Source organism: Neophocaena asiaeorientalis, unplaced genomic scaffold, assembly GCF_003031525.2.
Source record: "Neophocaena asiaeorientalis asiaeorientalis breed wild unplaced genomic scaffold, Neophocaena_asiaeorientalis_V1.1 scaffold46, whole genome shotgun sequence".
Lineage (NCBI taxonomy): Eukaryota > Metazoa > Chordata > Mammalia > Artiodactyla > Phocoenidae > Neophocaena > Neophocaena asiaeorientalis.
In genome coordinates, this window is record NW_020175393.1 from 8,434,248 (window position 1) to 8,454,701 (window position 20,454).

The 20,454-nt window shown below is 57.5% G+C and overlaps 1 protein-coding gene across 2 annotated transcripts; it reads left to right on the top strand.

The window, feature by feature from the left end:
- The first annotated feature begins 5,777 nt into the window (after nt 1-5,777).
- On the top strand, nt 5,778-19,715 carry MDFI (MyoD family inhibitor). 2 transcript variants are annotated; one of them, XM_024766242.1, is made up of 5 exons: nt 5,783-5,858; nt 12,986-13,168; nt 16,359-16,583; nt 17,252-17,397; nt 19,024-19,095. In XM_024766242.1, the coding sequence occupies exons 1-4, from the start codon at nt 5,783-5,785 to the stop codon at nt 17,371-17,373; spliced, it is 606 nt and encodes a 201-aa protein (XP_024622010.1). In that variant the 3' UTR covers nt 17,374-17,397; nt 19,024-19,095. The 2 variants fall into 2 exon arrangements, with proteins under 2 accessions (XP_024622009.1, XP_024622010.1); XM_024766241.1 differs by lacking the exon at nt 17,252-17,397 and having other exon boundaries at nt 5,778-5,858; nt 19,024-19,715.
- Nucleotides 19,716-20,454: the final 739 nt, after the last annotated feature.

Genomic DNA, 20,454 nt, shown 5'->3' on the forward strand with positions numbered 1-20,454 from the left:
GACCACTCCCTCCCCCCAGGGAAGATGGTGCTGAAGGGAAGGCTGTGAGGCTTTAAGCAAGTTGCTGAACCTCTCTGTGCTTCTGTTTCCTCACCTGTGAAATGGGGGAAGTATTGGTACTTGATATTTAATGTTGTGACTATTAAACTGGTTAATTCATGTAAAGTGCTGTGAACTGTGCCTGTCGCATAGTGAGCACCAGGTAAGGTGCTGGACACATGCCCTGTGAGGCTCCCCTTGCTTGCTGCCGGGTAAGCGTCAGGGAGGGCAGACCCGGGCAAGGGAGCTACCATTTACTGAAGCCTCTGGTGTTGTACCAGATGCTCACTTAATTTCTTCCCCATTGTGAAGTGGGAACCATCCTCCTGGGTTTACACAACAGAACTGGAAGCTCAGAGAGTTCAAATGACTTGCCCCAAATCACAGACCTAGGTAGAAGTGAGTGAGCCAGGATGCAAACTGGGTCTCCACGATACCAAACCAAGCCCCACTCTTTCTACGCGGCCAGTTACCAATGAGACAGAGGAGGGGGGCCAGGGCCATGCCTCCATCTCCAGCAGCCAGCTTGGAGGTGGGGGACACATCCCGAAGAATATCACAGTTCTCTCTCTGTGCTAAAGGCCATGTCAGGGATTGGAATGAGCACTGCAGTGGGCTTCAGAAATGTGGTACAAGGGACTTCCCTGGGGTCCAGTGGTTGAGACTCCGCGCTTCCACTGCAGGGGGCATGGGTTCAATCGCTGGTCAGGGAACTAGGATCCTGCATGCCACACAGCACGGCCAAAAAAATAAAAAAAGAAATGTGGTACAAGTCCCGGCTGCAACCCATACTAGTTGTGTGGCCATGGGCAAGTCACTTCACCTCACTGTGCCTCAGCTTCCTCACCTGTAAAATGAGGATAACAGCTTTCCGTACTGTGTGGGTATTAAAGGAAGCAACATGGGAGGGAGACGCAAGAGGGAGGGGATATGGGGATATATGTATACGTATAGCTGATTCACTTTGTTATACAGCAGAAACTAACACAACATTGTAAAGCAATTATACTCCAATAAAGATGTTAAAAAATGTAAATTTCAAAAAAAGAAAAGAAAGGAAGCGACAAATCTAGAACTATCCAGCAAGGGGCTGGCATATAGAACATACCCAACTCATGTGTACTGAATGTGACACACCACCGTCTCCTGATCACCAAGAATAGAAGAAAGGAAGAGAATCAGGCCTGGGGCCCAGAGCTGCCCTCCCACGGTCGCATGCCATGTCCTTGAGGCAGGGGGGATTAGAGCCCCATTCTCCACTCTGGTCATTAGGGAGGGTGTTCCTATCTAGTTGTTCAGTTCCTATCCAGCATCCCCCTCCCCCCACTACACACAAACACACCCCCTTCAACACAGCCCTCTGCAGGGAGGTCGCGCCACAATGGCCTGCCCCCCGTTCTCCAGGGTATGGAGACCAAAGCTGTGGTCCAGCTGCGGAACCCAGCCCAGCCACTGACCAGCCCTGTGCCACAGACAGGAAGCCAGGAAGAGCTGTGCCTGCCTGCTGGACACTGGAGACGGGTGGACGCCGGGGTCTGGAGCCTGGCCAGGCTCTGTAATCACATTGTGTGGAAGGGAGCGTACAGGAGAGCTGTGCAGGGTCGCCCTTCGCTGTCTGGAGGGCTGTGGGGGTAGGGGGTGAGGATAAGCCCCAGGAGGCAGGAAACAGCACTGAGTTGGGAGTCTGGAAACATGGGATTTAGTAAGCTCTTGCCACCAACTCACTGTGTGACTTGCTAATGCCCCTTCCCCTCTCTGGCCCCTTGTTTTCCATCTGTGAAACGAAATATTTATTGAGCTCTCTGGGTCAGACCCAATTCTAGGGAATACCCTAGCAGACAATGCAAAGTCCCCTCTCTCCTGGAGCTTTCATTCTACTAATCAACAAGAGGTGAAAGGTTTATGAAGAATAATAAAGTGGTGGGAAGGGACAGAGAGTGAGCGGTCTGGGATGCCCTCTCTGAGAAGGTGACATAAGTAGAGGAAACAAGGAAGGGGGCCAAGTGAATATCTAGGGGAAGCACATTCTGGGCAAAGGGAAGAGCAAGTGCAAAGGCCCTGAGGCAAGCACATGGGGCAAGTTGAAAAAACAAACTCAGGGAGCAGCAAGCTGGAAGGAAATGAGTGAGGAGAGATGAAGGCGAAGGCAGGTCGAGCCCAGCTCTTGAAGCCTGAAGGCCATTGTAAGGACTTTGCATTTGACTCTGAACTGATCAGTGGGCCCCAGGAAAGCTAGGCCTGGGCTTGAATGCAGAGCCTACCTGTTGTTGAGGGGGGTGGTGAGGGGGGTGGAAGCATCTTCAGCCTCCCGCTCATTTACTCTGCGGTCCTAGCCAGGTCCTTCAGGAGAAGACAGTAATAGGCCAGGGACAACAGCGAGGTGTGTAAGGCCTAGAGTGAGTGAGGCTCAGGTGCAAAACTTAAGGGAGCATCAAAAAACTTGGTAATTACAATTACTTGGTAATTACTCGGTAAACTATATTTTCCTGCAATATATCTAAAAATCAAAATTAATGCAAAAAAATCTATAATGAACAAAATGCCAATATTTTAAATAAAGACGGGATCTAACCCTGAACTTGCATGATCCCATCTCACTGGCTTCACCCTAATCCTGTCCCTGTTTCCAATAAAGCTTTATTTATAAAAATAGGCAGCTGGGGAATTCCCTGGTGGTCCAGTGGTTAGGACTCGGCGCTTTCATTGCTGAGGGCCTGGGTTCAATCCCTGGTTCCATCCTTGGTCAGGGAACTAAGATTTCACAAGCTGGGACTTCCCTGGTGGCACAGTGGTTGAGAATCCGCCTGCCAATGCAGGGGACACGGGTTCGAGCCCTGGTCCAGGAAGATCCCACACGCCGCGGAGCAACTAAGCCCGTGCGCCACAACTACTGAGCCTGCGCTCTAGAGCCCGCGAGCCACAACTACTAAAGCCCACTCACCTAGAGCCCGTGCTCCGCAACAAGAGAAGCCACCGCAATGAGAAGCTTCCGCACCGCAACAAAGAGTAGCCCCTGCTCACCGCAACTAGAGAAAGCCCGCGCACAGCAACGAAGACCCAATGCAGCCAAAAATAAATAAATAAATAAAATAAAATAAAATAAAATAAAACAAAAACGATTTCACAAGCTGTGAGGCACAGCCAATAAATAAATAAATAAAAATAGGCAGCTAGCTGGCAGGGCTGTAATTTGCTGATTTGGCTTTTTTAAAATATTGAATTAAAACATTTTTTCATCTTGGCACCTTCCTAAATTTTGCACCCCAGAGGAACGCCCCACTTACCTCACCCTAGTCCTGGTCCTGGATAACAATGAAACTATTAGGTTCCACACGGAGAGCCCCAATGTTCATCCCTCTTGAGGCTCAGAGAGGTAAAGGGACTTCTCCAAGGAAACACGTGGACGGTGGAGTTGGGATCTGGAACTGGAGTCCCTTGCCTGGTCATCACACCATACTGCATTTTGCCCTAGAATGTTGATTTTAATGAGTGTTGATTTTTAAAAACATTTTATTCAAGTATGATAGCCATATAAAAAAGGGTATGTACCTTAAATGTTCAGCTTGCTGGATTTTCACAAACTGAGCACACCTGTATAACCGGTATGTGGGATTAAATGTAAATATTTTACATTTCCAACAAACCAGACATATTAATTAGTGCTGGGCCAGATTGAGAGGACTTTGGATCCCAAGCAGCTGATTTCGGACAGTAAGGCTGGGAGACTGGGCCGATCCAGAGTTTAGGGGCCCTGGATAGAGACTGAGAAGCAGGGGGGAGGCGGGGCGGGTTAGTGGTGTAGGGCTAGGGTCTGTGGTTAGGGAGGGGGCCCCACATTCAGGAGAGGATGGAGAGCGACGGTGGGGACTGCCCTGGGGACCATGTCCACTACCCCGCCCCCTTACGCCCTTCCACTTCCAGTCTTGGAGGCGGATGAGGCCAAGCTCGTGGACCCAGGTAAGCTGGTCAGAATGCTGCAGTCGCCAAGCCCCGCGGGCACGTCCCAGTGACTCAGCCCTTGACGGGAAGGGGGAGTCCGCCCCGCTCCCCAGAATTTCCATACAACAGACTGATCCGGGCTGGCTCCCGGAGTTCCAGGCCGGGCCCCGCACCAGGCTGCGCGGCCGCGGGAGCCGGACCCCTCCTCCCGGCCCGGGGGGCCCCCCACTTCCGGCCGAAGCCACCTGGCCTCATCGCGGGGACGCGGCCTCGGGTGGCGAAAGCCCTGGGGACCACAGCGGTCCTGGCCTCGACGGCGCCGCGAGGACCTTCGAGCGTCGTAAGTAGCGACTGCGGGAACTGGGGGACACCAAGGAGAGGCCCTGAGTCCCTAGCTCGGCCCCCGCGTCCCAGCCCCAGCTTCAAGCCCGGGCTGGAAGGCGGGACCGGGAGAACAGGCCTGGCGCCACCGTCGCCTCCCTAATTGCTCACGGCCCCTCGTGGTGGGGAGCCCATACTCGGCTCCGAGGAGTCCTTGGTCTAGCTGTCACCACAGCGGACGGCCCCACCTGATCATTCCCACGGGCTCGCCCACCCCCACCCAGCGGGCCGCAGGCTCCATGCCCTCCCCCATCCTCGGGGACCTGCTCCCTGGGCGACGCTGAGGGTCCCTGAACTCCCCTCACCCCGACTCTCTGGCCACGGCTCCTTCCTAACCCCGGCCCTGAGGAGGGACCCAGCTCACAATTCCAGATGTGTCGCCGGGCTGCCCCCGCCGGGAGGGGCTCCCTGTTCTCCCCTTTCCCGAGCGCCCGTAATTTGGAAGGCCTCGGATTCCAGTCTGGAGCCAAAAGAAAGGCTGAACTCGAGAAACTCTCTTTGCCTCCAAAGTTGGGTTTCTGACCAAATTCCCACGCACGGCTGGTGGAGGTGGGGGAATTAGGGCTGCTCTAGGACACGGGATGCTAGGTGGTCACTAACCGGATTTCCCGGAGGGACAACTTCTGGTCTGTGCCCAGGCTTAGGACCCCGGGGCAGAGACCAAGGGGGTGGGCAAAGGGTGCCTGAGAAACTTGATCACTCCCACCTTTGGGACAACGAGATTTGGGGGCCACAGATATTCAGGCAATTGGCTCGAGGTGGTCGTGGTCACCATAGTTTCTCTCTCTCTCTCGTTCTCTTGCTTTTTCAAAAACTTTCGCAGAGTTTAGGACAGGCGAAGGGGAACGCGCGCGGCCCCTTTTGCACGCCCCCCGGGGCGCTGAGCCTGGGAGGGGGGCGGGGATCTGGGGAGACTGGGCCCAGCTCCGAGAGCGCGGAGGAAACGCGCGGAGCCGGCTTCCTGTGGGGGCTCCAGCCGCAGCGCCCCGCGGACAGACGTGTCCCGCCCAGGCAGCGCCGAGCCCGGCGCGGGGGAAGGAGAGGAGAGGCAAGCAGGGGAGGAGCGAGGGGGCTACAGGGAAAGGAGGCAGAAGGAAGCGGGCCAGCGGCGCGCGCTGGCGCCGAAATGGGAGAAAGGAGCGAGTGAGAGGGAGGGGCGCGGAGCGACCGCAGTGGAGCCGAGTTGCCCCTGGGCTGGGGCGCTCGCGGCCGTCGTGCATGGCAGGCCCAGCGCAGTGATCCTCGCGGCGCGAGAGAGCGGCGCGCAGCTCGCACGAGTAAGTCGGTCGGGGGCCGGCCTGGGAAGGGATGGGCGCACGGCTGCCGCTGGATCGCCCTCTGCCCGGCCCCCTTTTCCACTTTCGCGCGCGCGGGGACCTTCCGCTCCGCCCGCTGAGCCCTGTTTCCCGCAGGTCCCGGGCCGATGTCCCAGGTGAGTGGCCAGCGCCCCCCTCACTGCGACGCGCCCCATGGAGCCCCCAGCGCAGCCCCCGGCCCAGGTAGGACCGGGGATGGAGAGCTAGACTGGACGAGAGCCGGGTAGGGGGTTGGGGGCGGTGGTCATTCTCCCCCCTCCTCCCTGAGAAGCGGGGAGAGGGTTCGGGGAAGCTTGAGTGGAGGTGGAGGCGAGGAATCTGGGTATCGGGGACCGGGTCCAAGGAGAGTGGAGGGCTGAGGCGATGGGGGTAGGGCCCGAACGGAGGCGGTGGCCGCGCCAAGTTGGCTCCAACACTCCCCACTCCCAACACCAGACACACACACACCGCAGTGTCTGTCTGTCCGTCTGGGATTTGTGTCCCAGCCTTTTCTGCCCAGTGTGTAAATATTTATGGGGGCCTCAGGCGGGGTGGGGGTGTCTGAGTCTTTCTCTCCTTCCCTTCCCCCAACCCAGCCAGAGCCTAGTGCATCCAGAAAACTTTTGTCCGACAGGACCTGGCCCCTCCCCTCCTTGCCATTTCGTCTCGCTCGTCTTCCTCCCCACACACACACATTTTATCTCCTTCTCCGCCTCTTTCTCTCTCTCTCCCTCTCTCTCATTCACTCTCCCCAATCAAGTGCTCACAACACACACACACACACACATTTTATCTCCTTCTCCGCCTCTTTTCTCTCTCTCCCTCTCTCTCATTCACTCTCCCCAATCAAGTGCTCACCACCCAAGTGAAACACCCCTTCCCTCAACTCACAGGGTCTGTAACCTCCCTGGGATTCCTGCAGGAGCCTCCCAACCCGGGAGGGTTTGTGACTTCCTGAGGGGGTCCAAGGAGGGAGCAGAGGGGAGTCCTGGGGCTGTGGCTCTCAGTCAATCCCCTCACCATACACATGTGAGCTGAGGCTCACAATGGACCACAGGGACAGGGAGAAGTCAGGAACATCTGGGATTTGTTGCGGGGGGCTGGAGGGGTTGCATGCAGGAGTACAGGCCCAGATTTCATGCCTTTACTCCCAGCTCTAGGTTAGTCTTATCTTCTGCCTTCCTCTCACCCAGCCCCATTCGCCCTTTCTCCCCTCTTTGAGTCTCTGAATAACGGAGGTCTGGTCCTGGACCTCTGACACTAACTCCCTGCATGGCCTTAGACAAGTTCCTTCCCCTCTCTGGCCTCAGTCTCCATATCCGCCCATGGGAGCTGGTCTGCCCATTTGGAGAGGCCCAGGTCTACCTGGTGTAGATGCTGGCCCTTTGGAGACCGAGGGCTGTGGAGGTGCGGGGTGGGGCTGGGGGTCTCCTTAGAGTGAGGACAAGTGGGAGACGTTTGGTCAGGGGCCGGCATGTACGTGAGACTAGTGTGTCTGCTGTGCATCCCACCAGCCCTCAGATTCCCCCCTCTGTGGGGACCCTGGAGTAGGGACTTCTGGGGAATAAACTTCGCCAAGAACTGGGCTCCTGCAGCCTGGAGAGAGGGCTAGGGGCAGAGGCCTGGGAAGGCTCTTTCTCTGTCCCTCGCCCCTCCTCTCTTTCTCAGCCTCCTGCTTCTCTCCAACTCTCCCATTCTTCCCCTGCTTATCCATTTTCTGTGCTCTCGCCTCCACTCCTTCCTTCCAAGATCCTCGCCCCTGTGTGACCCATTTCGAGCCCCAGTAGGGAAAGGAGGGGCTGAATGTGCTCGGGGCAGGGGCAAGGGCCAGAGTGGGCCACTGGGAGGGTTAAGCCCTGGGCTGTAACTTGAGGCCCTCCAGTGCCCCAGCGAGCCCCCTCCCCAGCCTGGGCTGGGCCAGACAATGTGGCTTTCATAACACGAGAAGGCCTGGCTCTGCTGCCTTGGGAAAATGAGCCTGCTGCCCAGGAAGCCCAAACCGCAGGAGACCCAGCCAAAACCCCACAGACGCCTAAATCGGAGACCAGAATCCCCCACGCTCCCTGCTGAGCGTTGACAGAACAGCAACGCCGAGGCCCTGCTGGCAAGATAGCCAGGGAGTAAGTCAGCCCCTCCCTCAGCCACCTAAGATGCAGACAGGAGTGCAAGGGGACCCAGGGCAGCTCTGGTTGGGGAAGGTGGCCAAGCCCGCACACCCTTGGCTCCCCCAGTGGCCTCTTCCCATCCAGCCCCGAATGCCCCAGGAGCCTGGCTCCCTAACCCACAGATTTCTGTCCAGCACTGTGGTGTCACATTCCTGCTCTTGGTTCTAAATTGAATTTCCTGGGGAATTGGAGCCTTCAGACCTAAAATAAAACCAACTGGACCCAGCCTAACTGGCCATCTCAGGCCCTCACAAGTCCTTAGCCTGGTGACCTGAGCCTGTGACCTGTGTGTCACAAGTGTGTATCAAACGAGTCCACATTCTTGCCTTCTTGGTGCTGGGTGCCAACCCTAATTCTCACCTTCTCATTCTCTCTCCTCCTGACCTGGGGCTCCAGGCCCCAGAACTCAATCCTCAGCAACAGACATTTGCTAAGTGCCTACTGGGGGTGCAGAGACAGACTGGGGCTGCAGTCTGACTGAGGACCCGCACTTCACTCCCTAGTTACGGTTTACAGCAGGGAACCCTGGATGCTGAGTTCCCAGTAAGTGGCCACTCCGAGGAGAGACTATTGGCTCGAGGGTCAGGGAAGGCTTTCTGGAGGAAGAGGTGAAACTCCAGCTGGGTCATGAAGGATGAGCTGGAGTTGGGGAGAGGGGAGAGGTAGGACATTCTGATCAAGGGGAACAAGATAAGCTTCCCCTTGATGGGGAAGCTTGGATGGATTGGGCAGAAGGCCCTGTGGTAGCCTGGGGCCATGGAGAGGTCGGCCGGCCTGGAACATAGGATCCTGGTCCATTGAGTAGGCTGAAGATACAGACCAAAGCCTTGAATACCAAGCCAAGGATAGATTGGAATGTGGGGCTTTGGTCACTACTCTCTGAGCAGATCAGATCCTGGCCCTGTCTCTGCAGAGATGGTCGGAGCTCCAAAGGGGAAGGCTGGGTCCACTGTCCACGAAGACACGAGAGGGCTCGGCTGGAGGCACCAGGCACTGGAGCTTGGGGACGAGGGCCCTGTGGACACTTTCCAGGCTTGGAATGAACCCTTCCCACCTGGAAGAGGTCCCCCGAACTCCTTTCCATCCAGGAACAGCAGGCAGAGGGAGCGCACAGGGTCCGGCTGAAGTTTGGGTCTCTCTGCTTCGCTCTCAGGCTTATGGATTTAAACGTGACTTTTCCACCCTAGAACTCAGGGCATTGACCTGAACCTTATCCCATGTTAGGGATGAGAATATGTCGAGGCACACGGGCTCTTGCCTTTCTGTGTTTCCCCCTTGGAGATGGGGACTCTTGAGAGAAGTGCAGGGCTAGGGCTTCTGCTCAGAGACGCCACCAGCGTGGCTGGCCCGCTGTTCACATTATTATTTTGTTTAAGTTTATTTATTTATTTATTTTTGGCTGCACCGTGCTGCTTGCAGGATCTTAGTTCCCCAATCAGGGATCGAACCCGTGTCCCCTGCAGTGGAAGCGCGGAGTCCTAACCTCTGGACCGCCAGGGAACTACCCCCTGTGCACATTAGAAAAAGGTGGCTCTGGTGGGGCCCCAGCCAGGGACTCCAGCCCCACCCCGACCCAGGGCAGATGCCTTCACACACAACTTGAGTTTCTTGTCCACACAGTGGCCCTTGTCCTTTGCTGGCCTCCCATTCTCCTGGAGTTTCTCCTCAGAGATGTTCTCCCCTCTGTGGCTGGGCAGGGGTCTCCTGGTAGCAAGAAGGAAAGCAGGGCTCTTTCCGTCTTTTGATGGTTGAGCACATGGGTCCCGCCTCTAGTCTGGTTTTTCGGCTCCATGTGCTTGCAGGGAGAGCCGTTTCTTCTCCAGCATCTTGGCGTCGGGGCCCCTGGGCAGCATGTCACCCGCAGACCAGGTCCTCCTGCCACTTCTTGTTCCTTCTCTGCCTGCTCCCACATCTCTGGGCCCTCAGCACAGTTTCCTCTTCTGCCCTCAGCGCTGCTCCCCCAGTGTCTGCTGGGTCCCCTCCGCAGCCCTCCCGGCTCCAGGAGGTCTGTCCCTCAGTGTTTCCAGGTCAAGATGACTGGACTAGATTTACTTTCCCCCCTGGTTTCCTTCCAAGGTCTGATGCTCACCCCAGAATGGCAGGTTTCCTGCAGGAGGGGCCTCCTTGGGACTTTGTCTGTGCTCTCTGTGATTTCGTGTTCCCACCAGATTCAAGGTCACCAGCCCTGTAGGTGACTTAGGAGAGACTACCCAGAGAGTGGCAGGCCACATAGGGGTAGGAGGGCCCAGGTGAGGACCAGTCTCCTAACTCCTAACCAGGCTTCCTCACCTTCCTCCCTCTTCAACCCTGGGGGCCAAGAGGCTGCAATCCTGGCTCCTTCCACTGCAGGACTGACAGGGTCACCTCTGTGTGCCCTGGTGACCTCAGGAGAAAGCCTGGGAAGTGACCACAAGGCCCACCGTGCCTCAGTTATCATTCTAGTCTCCCCTCGTTCATGCTGTAGCTGTTCACACTGGGCTCTTGGCTTCTGCTGGTTTTCTCGAAAGGTCCTTTTCCCCTTCTTTGCTGACTGATTGATTATTTAATACCCAGCGTAGGCATTGCCTTCTCCAAGCAGCCTCCTAGACACACACAAACACACACACACACACACACACACACACACACACACACATACACACACCCCTGGGGTAAGTGCCCACCTTCTGTGCTCCCACAGTTCTTAGATGCCCCTGCTGTAACTCTTGCCCTGCGGTGTATGTGACCGACCCCAACCCCGACAGAGAACTCCTGGGGGAGTGACCAGGTTTTCTCATTTTGGTCCACCCAGTGCTTGACGTATTGGGAGGTGCATCGTAGCTGTTACACCAAACAGCACAGGAAGGAAAGAGGAAAGGAAGGAAGGGAGAGGAGGGAGGGCAGGCAGGGGGATGGGCAGGTGGAAGGGTATGTGAGTGGCCCCCTGCATGCCAGGCTCTGCTGAGTGTTTCATTTACTCTTTGAAACCCTGAGGGACAAGCATGGTGAGCCCCCTTTCACACAAGGTGACCCAGTTCCTGGTAACTCGCCCAAGCTGGTATCTGGTAAAAACCAGGGCTTGGGTCTTCCAGCTGCTGGCTCAGGCCTTTGTCATTACACCACCTGGGAGAGTCAGCACTCCGCTTCAGGGCTTTGGCAAGACGCCTCTAGGGCCAGAGGCTGGAGCTGGGCAGCCCCCTCCCTTTCTGGGAATTAGGACTCAAGCCGTGAGCCTCCCTCTCCAGGCCAGGTTGGTCGTGACCCTCCACTGTCCTGTCCTGTCTGTGCTGCCGTAGACCAGGCTCTGGGCTGGGAGAGGTGCCATGGAGCAGGTGGCCTGGATCCCCCTTGGGGGTCATCTCTGCTTCCCTGCTCCCCCTCGTCCGAGCCCTGCGATCCTCCCAAAGCCATTTGACCTCTCATTAACGCACAGAGCTCTCAATAGGCCCAAGGAATGGATGGGGCTGGAGGGACCTGCCCCCTGCCTCCCTGGGCACCAGGAGGGGTTCCCAGCACAGAACTGCCACCGTTCAGGAGTGGTGGGAGCCCCAGCCCTCCCTGCACCCTGTCCCAGCTCCCAGCTCCAGGCAGGGTCAATGGTTTCCCTAGGCAGGTAGGAGCATGCCGGCTGCTCTCTGTACCACCCACGTGGGGTCTCTGGGGCCTCGGTCCCCCTGGCCGTGGGAGACCAGGGTCTTTGGAACAAGGACTGTTCAGGGGTCTCTGAGCCCGTGGATCGTCCCCCCCCCTCAGGATGCTCCCATCCCCCAGACCTACTTGCCCAACCTGCATTGATCCCTCTAATGGTCTCCTTCCCTACCCCTCCACCCCCATTTGGAGACAGCTCAGGGAAGGAACCCCTATGTAAGGCCCTCTGTGCTCTGTGATTCGTTCTGTTACTGTTTCCAAGACTAGCTCTTGTCTCTCTCTGTCGCTGTGGGTGTGTCTCGTGATTTCTGTGTGTGGTGTGTACGAGTGGGCACTGACCTGTTACTCTCTGGGTTTCATCACCCTTTCTCTTCATCTTTCTCTGTGGCTCCCTGTGTCACTCTCCTCTCCCTGGGCCCTTTGGTCTCTGTGTCTCTCTGAGTCTCTCATTTCTGTCTCCCCTGCTCCCAGTGCGGCTTGAGGGAGGGGCACCCTCTTGAGGCCCCTGTCATTCCCACTGCATGACCTGGGGGCTGATGGGAGGCCCAGGCTGCACCCTGTCATTGCCCAGCCTGGCCCCTGGCCCCATGACCCTGGGCTTCACCCTTCCTGTCCACCCTCAGGCCTTCCCACGCCCAGTCACCTTTCTGCCACCCTGCCCCACCTCTCAGCCCCCAGAACTTTCCTCCCCTGGGCCCAGGGGCCCCTAGTCCTGCTGCTCAGGAACTGTAGGTGGCTCCATTTCTGCCTTCCGCCCACCCTGCACAGAGGGGCCGAGCCATTCACTGTAATTACATGTGGCTGCCATACGCCTCTTCCAGCCCTCTTGGGCTGTCTCCCCGTCTCTCTTCCTGCCCGGAGCCCCTCCGCCTCACCCCCCAGGGTTCTCTGACTCTTTCTCTTGCTATCATCCTCTTTCTCGGCCCCAATTGCTCACTGTCTGTCTCCCTCTTGCTCTGTCTGTACCCCACTCCCTCTCCATCGCCTCTGCCTGTGATCTCACCTTTATCTTTCTCTCCATCGCTGACTTTCGCTCAAGAGTCTCCTGCCTGTCCCGGGCTGTCTGTCACTGGGCGTCTAGGGCGCCCCCTCCGTGCCCAATCTCCCACATTCTGATGCACTGTCTGTCTTTGCTTCTACCTTCCACTGTGCCTTTGATTCTTTCTCTCTCCACGTCACTCTGGATGCCTGTCCCTGTCTCCCCATCACTGCCTGTCTCTTCTCTCCTGCGCTGTGTTTCTGCCTCCCCCCACTTCCCTTATACCATGCATCTTGGGCCCCACTCCCTGACGGTGCACACACAAACACACACACACACACACGTGCACATGTACACACCCTTGCTCGTTCACGGGCTGTGGTTTGGGAACTTTCTATTCTAGAGTCTGGCACTGTTGCCAGGTAGGGTAAGGGCTGTGTAACTGGTACTGAGTCCGAGAATGAGGGCTCACGGCATTCTGGGCCATGGGAAGGGGACCAGGACTGGGCAAACAGGAGGGCACCAGGAAAATGTCCTTCAGTCGTCTGCTTTTTCCCTAGCCCAGACCCTATCCCTCCTGCCTGGGCTGGAGGTAGTGACAGGATCTGCTCAACCTGCGGAGTCAGCGCTAGAGGAGGGCTCCCTGGAGGAGGCGGCACCCTTCATGCCCCAAAGCAATGGTCCTGGGGCCTCCCAGGCCCTGGACAGCACTGACCTCGACATCCCCACAGAAGCTGTGACACGTGAGTCCTAGGGGTCAGGGGATTGGGATGGCAACATGTAGGGGTTGCTCTAGGGAATCCAGTGCAGATGGGCTGGCAGAAATGCCATGGGTGCCTGTGGGAGCCTAGCGGTGGGCTAGGACCTTGAGGTGTGGGCAGTGGAAAGGTGTAGGACGTTGCCCTTTCTGTCTAGGAAGAAGACCTCCACATACAAAATGATTCGGATAAAATTAGTTCAAAATGAGTGTGGACAGGCTCCAGGCGATGTGGTTCAGGACAAGAGAGCGTGAGGCCAGGGCCAGGGAGCCAGAGCCTGAGGCAGCCCAGCCTTCAGCGTGTCAAGAGCAAACCGGCAGGAGAGACACCCGCAGTTGCTCTCTGTAGAAAGGAGCAAAACTCAGCTCTATTCCCAGGTTTAGCTCAGTGTCTCCAAGGAAGTCCTGGAGGGGGAGAATTCGCCACTGTCACCCTCAGAAGCAGGGGAAGGGACACCCAGCATCATTTTGTGATTACCAGTAAGATCCACAAAATCTACGGACACATCGGCACTTCCCAACTTTCTTTCCCTGCATGATCTTACGCACTTTCCAAATTGGCCTGTATGGAGGCAGCAGGATAGCTCTTGCCAAGCGCATTTTACAGATGAGGAAACTGAGGCACAGAGATCCACTCTCCCTGAACAGACTGCGGAGCTCAGGTCTCCTGGCCCAGTGCTCTTTCCTATGCCTGCCTGCCCAGCTGGCATGGCCGAGTGTGGAGCCACCTTCAGCCAGGGCATCTGGGGTAAGCTGGACTCCCTGGAAGTCAGGGTTACTAAATCCTGCTAGTGCACTGCCCTCCAGACACACACACCAGCAGAACTGAAAGAAAGAGGTGAATGCCGTGGTCACGGAGGAGGGGGCCTGGATGGGAGTTGGACAGACACCCCTGTGTCTATGGGCCCTGAGTGTTTGCTTTGTGACTCAGCCACCACGACCACTGCCACGGCCATGGCCACAGGCGAGCTCTGTGTCTGCCCCAACTTCCTGGGCCCTTAGCTCACCACACGCTCCCGCCCTCTGGTCACTGTGCCCATGTTTAGGCAGCAGGGCAGGGGGCACCGAAGCTGGCCAAGGACTCAGCCCAGTCACTCACCATGGGGCCAGGAGGTGGGGGCAGGATGATTCAGGCCTGGCCACTTCCCCTGGCCTTAGCCCTGTTTACCCAGATGCAGGCACCAGCCACTGCTCAGGGCCAGAGGCTCCCAGCACGGTCCTCCCCAGAGCCCTGTCTCCCATTGTATCCCTGACTCCCTGGCTTGTCCTCAGCTCCTTTCTCCCAATCTCCATCCCCTCCCCCCTCCATTTCCTAGCTGTGGAACCTCTGGCAAGTTTTACCCTTTCTGGGCCTCAGTTTTTTCATTTGCAAAATGGGCTAGTAATAGTAGATCTGTTTGATGCTTAAGGAAGTTACTACTGGGAATTGCTGGTGGTCCAGTGGTTAGGACTTGGGGCTTTCACTGCCATTGCCGAGGTTCAATCCCTGGTCAGGGAACTAAGATCCCGCAAGCCACTCGGTGTGGCCAAAAAAAGAAAAGCACATAAGGAAGTAGTTACTACACTTAGAGCTCTTAACACTGTGTGTGTCTGGCACCTAGTCACAGCTCAAACCATGTCAGCTCCTAGTTTTAAGAGTAGTGATGGTTGTGATAGTAGCAGCTTATTCCTCAGTCCCTTGCCTCCCAACCTCTGCCCGCTCCTTGCCTCTCTGCTCTCGGAGTCCCAGCTTTTAGCCTCCAGGCTGGTCCCACCTCTGACCCTTCGCTGTGTGACCTTGGACAAGTTACTGTACTTCCCTGGGACTTGATTTCCTCATCTGTAAAAGGAGGATACTGCCCTCTAGAGATACTGAGAACAATTTGCGTGCCAAATGCTCCGAACAGTGCCCGGCGTGCACTGAGTGCCCAGCAATGTGCTCCCACCATTACTAAAAGGCCCAGCCCCCTCAGTTAGGGGAAGCGCTGAGGCCCCCTTCCGCTCTCCTCAGCCTCCAGCTCCTGCCCCAGACACCCACTCCTGCCACAATCCAAACCAGAGACCTGGCCCAGAGGGAGCTGGGGATCTAGACCACAGGGCCTGAGAGATGTAAGTGCCCCACGTTCACGTTTACTGAGCGTCCTCAGGGCCAGAGGGTCCCGCCCAGGAGTCAGGGGCCCTGAGCAGAGGGATCCTCGAACTCTTGTGACCCCTTCTCAGACTTACACACACACACACACACACACACACACACACACACCTGCCCTCATCTCTTGAGATACACACACACACACACACACCTGCCCTCATCTCTTGACACACACACACACACACACACACACACACACACACACACACACACCCCTGCCCTCATCTCTTGAGAACAGAACCATGCCATCCAGGTGGGCAAACCTGAGGGAAGGAACGGGGTGTTTGGAGGGATCTCCAGGGCCAGCCTCCCCACACCCCACTGATAAAGCTGTTTTGTTTCCTCAGCCTGGGATGGGGACCCAGGGTTCCCAGCTTCTGGGGTCTCCCTGCTTGGCCTCCCTTTTCCCTTCTCCCCCTCCTCAGACCCAAGGGGCCCCTCAGCAAGCCCTTTCTGCAAGTGCCCCACAGAGGCTGGATGGGGCAGGGAGCTGGAGGTGGAAGGAGCGGGAGATAGGGGGCTGCTCTGAGGAGCCCCTGATTCCAGGGCCAGGGCATTCATCTCCAAACAGATGTTTCCAATCAATCACCTGGCACACGAAGGGCAAAAGCAGCAGGGGGCTTGGCAGGGGCCGAGGTGACGCTTAACTGCTTCCCTGCTGCCCCTCCACCCCCAACTGCCACTGGTCTCGCCAAAATCCCAGGACCCCAAGAGCAGGAGAGTGGATTTCACGTCGGGTAAGAAGGTGGGGTCCAGGGCCCTGAGCCTCTCCCTTTGCCTTGCACCTCTGTCTTTTCTGGAATGAGCACGGACCTGGGAGTCAGGAGCCAGGCTCGACTCTGTGGCTGTTTCATGATGTGCCACTGGGCAAGTCAGTTTCCCTGGGCCTCAGTTTCCCCATCTGCAAAATACAGATCAGCTAGATGACCTGTGGTGTATCTAGGAACAAAGCAGGCAGGATTCAAGCAGAGCCCCGGGAGGCTGTGCGGGGACCCCCCCCCACACCAGCTCCCACTTCCCCCATTGCCCTTTCTCATCATCTTCCTAGGCCAGCCTCAGGGGAACCCCTTGGGCTGCACCCCATTAGTGGCGAATGGCTCTGGCCACCCCTCGGAGCTGGGCGGCACCAGGCGGACAGGGAACGGTGCCCTGGGTGGCCCCAAGGCCCACCGGAAGTTGCAGACACACCCATCTCTAGCCAGCCAAGGCAGCAAGAAAAGCAAGGGCAGCACCAAGTCTGCTGCCTCCCAGATCCCTCTCCAGGCGCAGGAAGGTAAGCACCCCGTCTCGCCTCCCTGTGGGAGAAGCCTCCAAAGCTGGCTTCCTCGAAGTCTGATGCAGGGGCCAGCGGCAGCATCTTTGCAAGGTTGCCGGTTAGACATGCAGCATCTCAGCCCCACGCCAGGTCCACCAGATCTGAACCTCTGGCTGGGGCCCGGGAGTCTGGGTTTTAACAAGCCCTCCAGGGAGTCTGATGCAAGACTCTTAAATCAGAGAACCTTGCAGAGGACACATGTTGGGTAAGGTAGGGCACGTGTGAGTTCTCAAGGCCAGCCCCTTCTCATCCCTACTCTCCCAGAGTTGCTCTAACAAGAAGTGGAGCCATCTGGGCTCGTCCAGCTTAAGCCACCTCATTTCTGGAAACAGAAATTTTCCTTGAGGAACGGTGGGGGCTGCAAGGTTCAGTGGGAGGTCAGAGCACCCAGATATACCAGCCATTGTTCCTGCCACACAGAGGTCCTCTGAGGGACTGACCTGGGCAGCCACGTCCCCCTCCCCACCAGGCATCAGTTCAGCAGGGGTGACAGCTACCTGTAGCCCAGTGATGCTTGACCTCCACCCCAGAACTTTTAAGTAATTTCTGCCCATGCTGGGGGACTCTGGCTGGTCCTCTGCAAACCACATTTGCACACAATGTGTTCATTAACTTTCACCCCCCAGAGCAGATTCTGCCCAACAGGCTTGTTTATGAAGGGGGTGTTCATGCATCTGAAGTGAACTGGGCATCTGCTGTGAGCCAGGCACTGTGCTGTGTGCTGGGTACCCAGGCCGTGGCCTCGTAAAGCTCTCATCAGAGAGATCCAAAGGTAATCACTCTGTGATGTGATAAAAGATAAATGATGATAAAGTGAACACAGGGGGACACCCACAGCAGCCCAGAAAGCTGGGGAAGGCTCCGGAGGTGTCTGAGCAAGCCTTAAAGGATCCATTGGAGGATCTAGCCGGGGTGTCTTAGCACAGAGGTGAGCACTGGCTAGTGTGGCTAGATTTTGAAGTTCCAGGTGAGGAATGGTGGGAGGTGAGACTCCAAGCAGACCGGGACTCCTGCAGTGGAGGGTACATAGTAAGCTGCATAGTGGGTCTAGACTTCATCTGGAAGACAGTAGGGAGCTTCGAAGGGTTTTAAGCAAGGTGGTGACCTCATCAGATTTGCACCTGAAGAGAACTTCCTTATCCAGTTTGCGGATAGATGGCAGGGGTTCCAGCTCTGCGAGCCCCCATTCCCTGTACACAGGACTGGGTGGGGACGTCAGAGCCTGTATGGTGATGTGAGATTCCCACAGGACCAGCAGCCTCGAGCCAGGGGCCCGCCTGGTCAGGGGAACTGGACACTGCCCATGGCCCGACCCCTGGGAGGGGTGCCAGCCCAGCATCTTGGCAGCACGCCAGCGGTTCAGAACATGGGCTGCTGAGCCAGCACCACCGCGTACCACCTGGGTGCGCAAGGCAGGATCGTGTGTGAATTCACTTCCTGTGTATTTACTCAGCACCCACGATGTGCCAGGCACCGGTCTAGGGACCGTAACAGCCAAAGACGCCGGCCCCTGCGGTGCTTGCCCTGTAGTAGGCGGGGAGAGCTGTGTAAGCCGCGGGAGGTGCTAAGTCCTGGGCGGGGAGGCAGAGCAGGCACTGGCAAGGGGGTGGGGCTGGGGCCCGGCAGTATAAAAGAGGGTGCTCCCGGAAAGCCTCCCCGAGAGGGGACATTTGGGCAAAGATGGAGGGGACAGAAGGAGCAGAGCACGTATCTTGGGGCTGGAGCACCGGGGGGACAGGGGGCAGTGCCTGCGTGACCAGGAGTAGCCAGTGTGGCCACAGCAGAGGGATCTGGGGAGGGGCCGTCGGAGCTACTGGGAGCGCTTGGGCTTTTACTCCTGTTGAGGTGGAAGCCATTAGAGGGTTCTGAGGGCAGGAGGGGTGGAATCCAACAGAGGTTTTTCAAGGGTCCTTCCGGCCTCCGTGTGCGGAGTAGGTGCGTGCGGGCCCGGGAGCAGTAGTCAAAGGCAGGGAGCGGGGAGACCAGCGAGGACGCAGTTGCTGTCACCAGGCAAGAGCTGAGCAGAGTGGTAGGATTCTGGAGAGATTTTGAAGTGACTTCTCTGTGCCTCAGTTTCTTCATCTGTAGAGAGGGGCTAATGCAGCCCCACCTCAAGGAGTCGTTGCAAGTTTAAGTGAGTTTAATTCGTGCCCAACGCTTGGAACAGTGCCTGGGACACATCGTCCCTCCGTGTTCGTTAACTAGATGACCGAGGGTGGTCAAAGCAGGGACTCGGGATCCAGGCTGCCGGGGCCCAGACCCTCACTCCACGTAACTCTCCGTGTCTCGGGGTCACCTGGATGGTGGGAGCCGGGGGAGGGCCGCGCGAGCGTCATCTCCGCACTCAGCGCGCCTGCCGCCCGCGGCTGGTCCCGGCCCCTGGCCATCTCGCCCGCAGACTGCTGCGTCCACTGCATCCTGTCCTGCCTGTTCTGCGAGTTCCTGACGCTGTGCAACATGGTCCTGGACTGCGCCACGTGCGGCTCCTGCAGCTCCGAGGACTCGTGCCTCTGCTGCTGCTGCGGCTCCGGCGAGTGTGCCGACTGCGACCTGCCCTGCGACCTGGACTGCGGCATCCTGGACGCCTGCTGCGAGTCGGCCGACTGCCTGGAGATCTGCATGGAGTGCTGCGGGCTTTGCTTCTCCTCCTGACCCACACGAGGCTGGACCGCCCCCTCCCCCGGGCCTCTCCCACCCTCCCCAGCCCTCTGGGCACCCCAGCCCGCTGAGAGTGCGGTGCTGGTCCTCCTTGCTGGTTTCCCTGGACAACAGCACCTAAGACCTGGGGGGAGGGGGGACCGTTCCGGCTCAGCTGCCAGGGCTGCAGAACACTGTGAAAGTTGGGGGAGGCGGCCGGGACATGGGGGAGGCTGGGGTGCTGGGGCTGTGCGCTTTTCTACCTCTCACTGCCCCTGTGCCTGCCTCCCCCCTCCCCTGCCCCCAGGCTTAGAGGACAACAAAATGTGAAAAGAGAGACCCCAGCTGACCTCAGCCAAGCCCCTCCCCCGTCTCCCCTCCTGTGGGGCCTGACCCATACAGTGACCCCAGAGGGCAGGGCTGGGCTCGGGCCCAGGGTGGGGTGGGAGGGGGGAAAGGTATAGAAAAGACTGGAAGGGGAGAGGGAGGGAATGGAAGGAAGGTCTGTTCTATTTGTTGCTGTAAATAAAGATATGGGTCCGTCTCACATTTCCTCAGGACTCATGAGTGATGGCCATGAACCACGACTCTGAAAACCAAACACTCCCACAACCCCCCTACAAAGTCCCCAGATGGATGGGGCTTTCCTGGCCTCTGAGGTCCCCTCCCTTGTTTCATGTTCCCCGCTGAGGGAAGGAAGGAAGACGCGTACACACGCCCCACCTTTATTTCCTTCGGAGAAGCCCAGAAAGGGAAGAGTTAACCCTTGGCATAGAATTAATTAACAGCAGATGTGTTCAGGTTTTGATTAATTAATCTCCTGCTGACTCCTGCTTCTCAAAGCCATAATGGCTCCAAGGCGTAGGGTGACGCCTATGTCAGTGGCAGAGCAGGGCCTGGGGAGGGGGCAACCCTGGGAGGCAAGTTTGGCCTGAATGGAGGTCACATGGCCCAGCCTCAGTTGTCCCCCTGATTTCCAGGGGGCCTGAGATAGAAGAAAACTATCAGGGCTGGCGGGAGCCTCAGAGGTCAGGTGTCCAGAGCCCTTGGGTGCAGGAAGGAGGGGCAGACCAGAGCACTGAGGCTGACAGCGGGGAGGGCTGTGTGGACCAAACCCCTTTCCACCCCATCCTGGACCTGGAGGAAGCCAGGAGAGGTCCAGGGTGAGTGAGAGGACAGCTCATGGTTGGAC

Excerpts from the sequence above, each read along its gene's own strand:
- MDFI (XM_024766241.1), top strand. The coding sequence starts at position 5,783 with ATGTCCCAGGTGAGTGGCCAGCGCCCCCCTCACTGCGACGCGCCCCAT. Across the intron at positions 5,859-12,985 it reads CAGCGCAGCCCCCGGCCCAG|CCCAGACCCTATCCCTCCTG; the intron begins GTAGGACCGGGG and ends CTTTTTCCCTAG. Across the intron at positions 16,584-19,023 it reads CCCTCTCCAGGCGCAGGAAG|ACTGCTGCGTCCACTGCATC; the intron begins GTAAGCACCCCG and ends TCTCGCCCGCAG.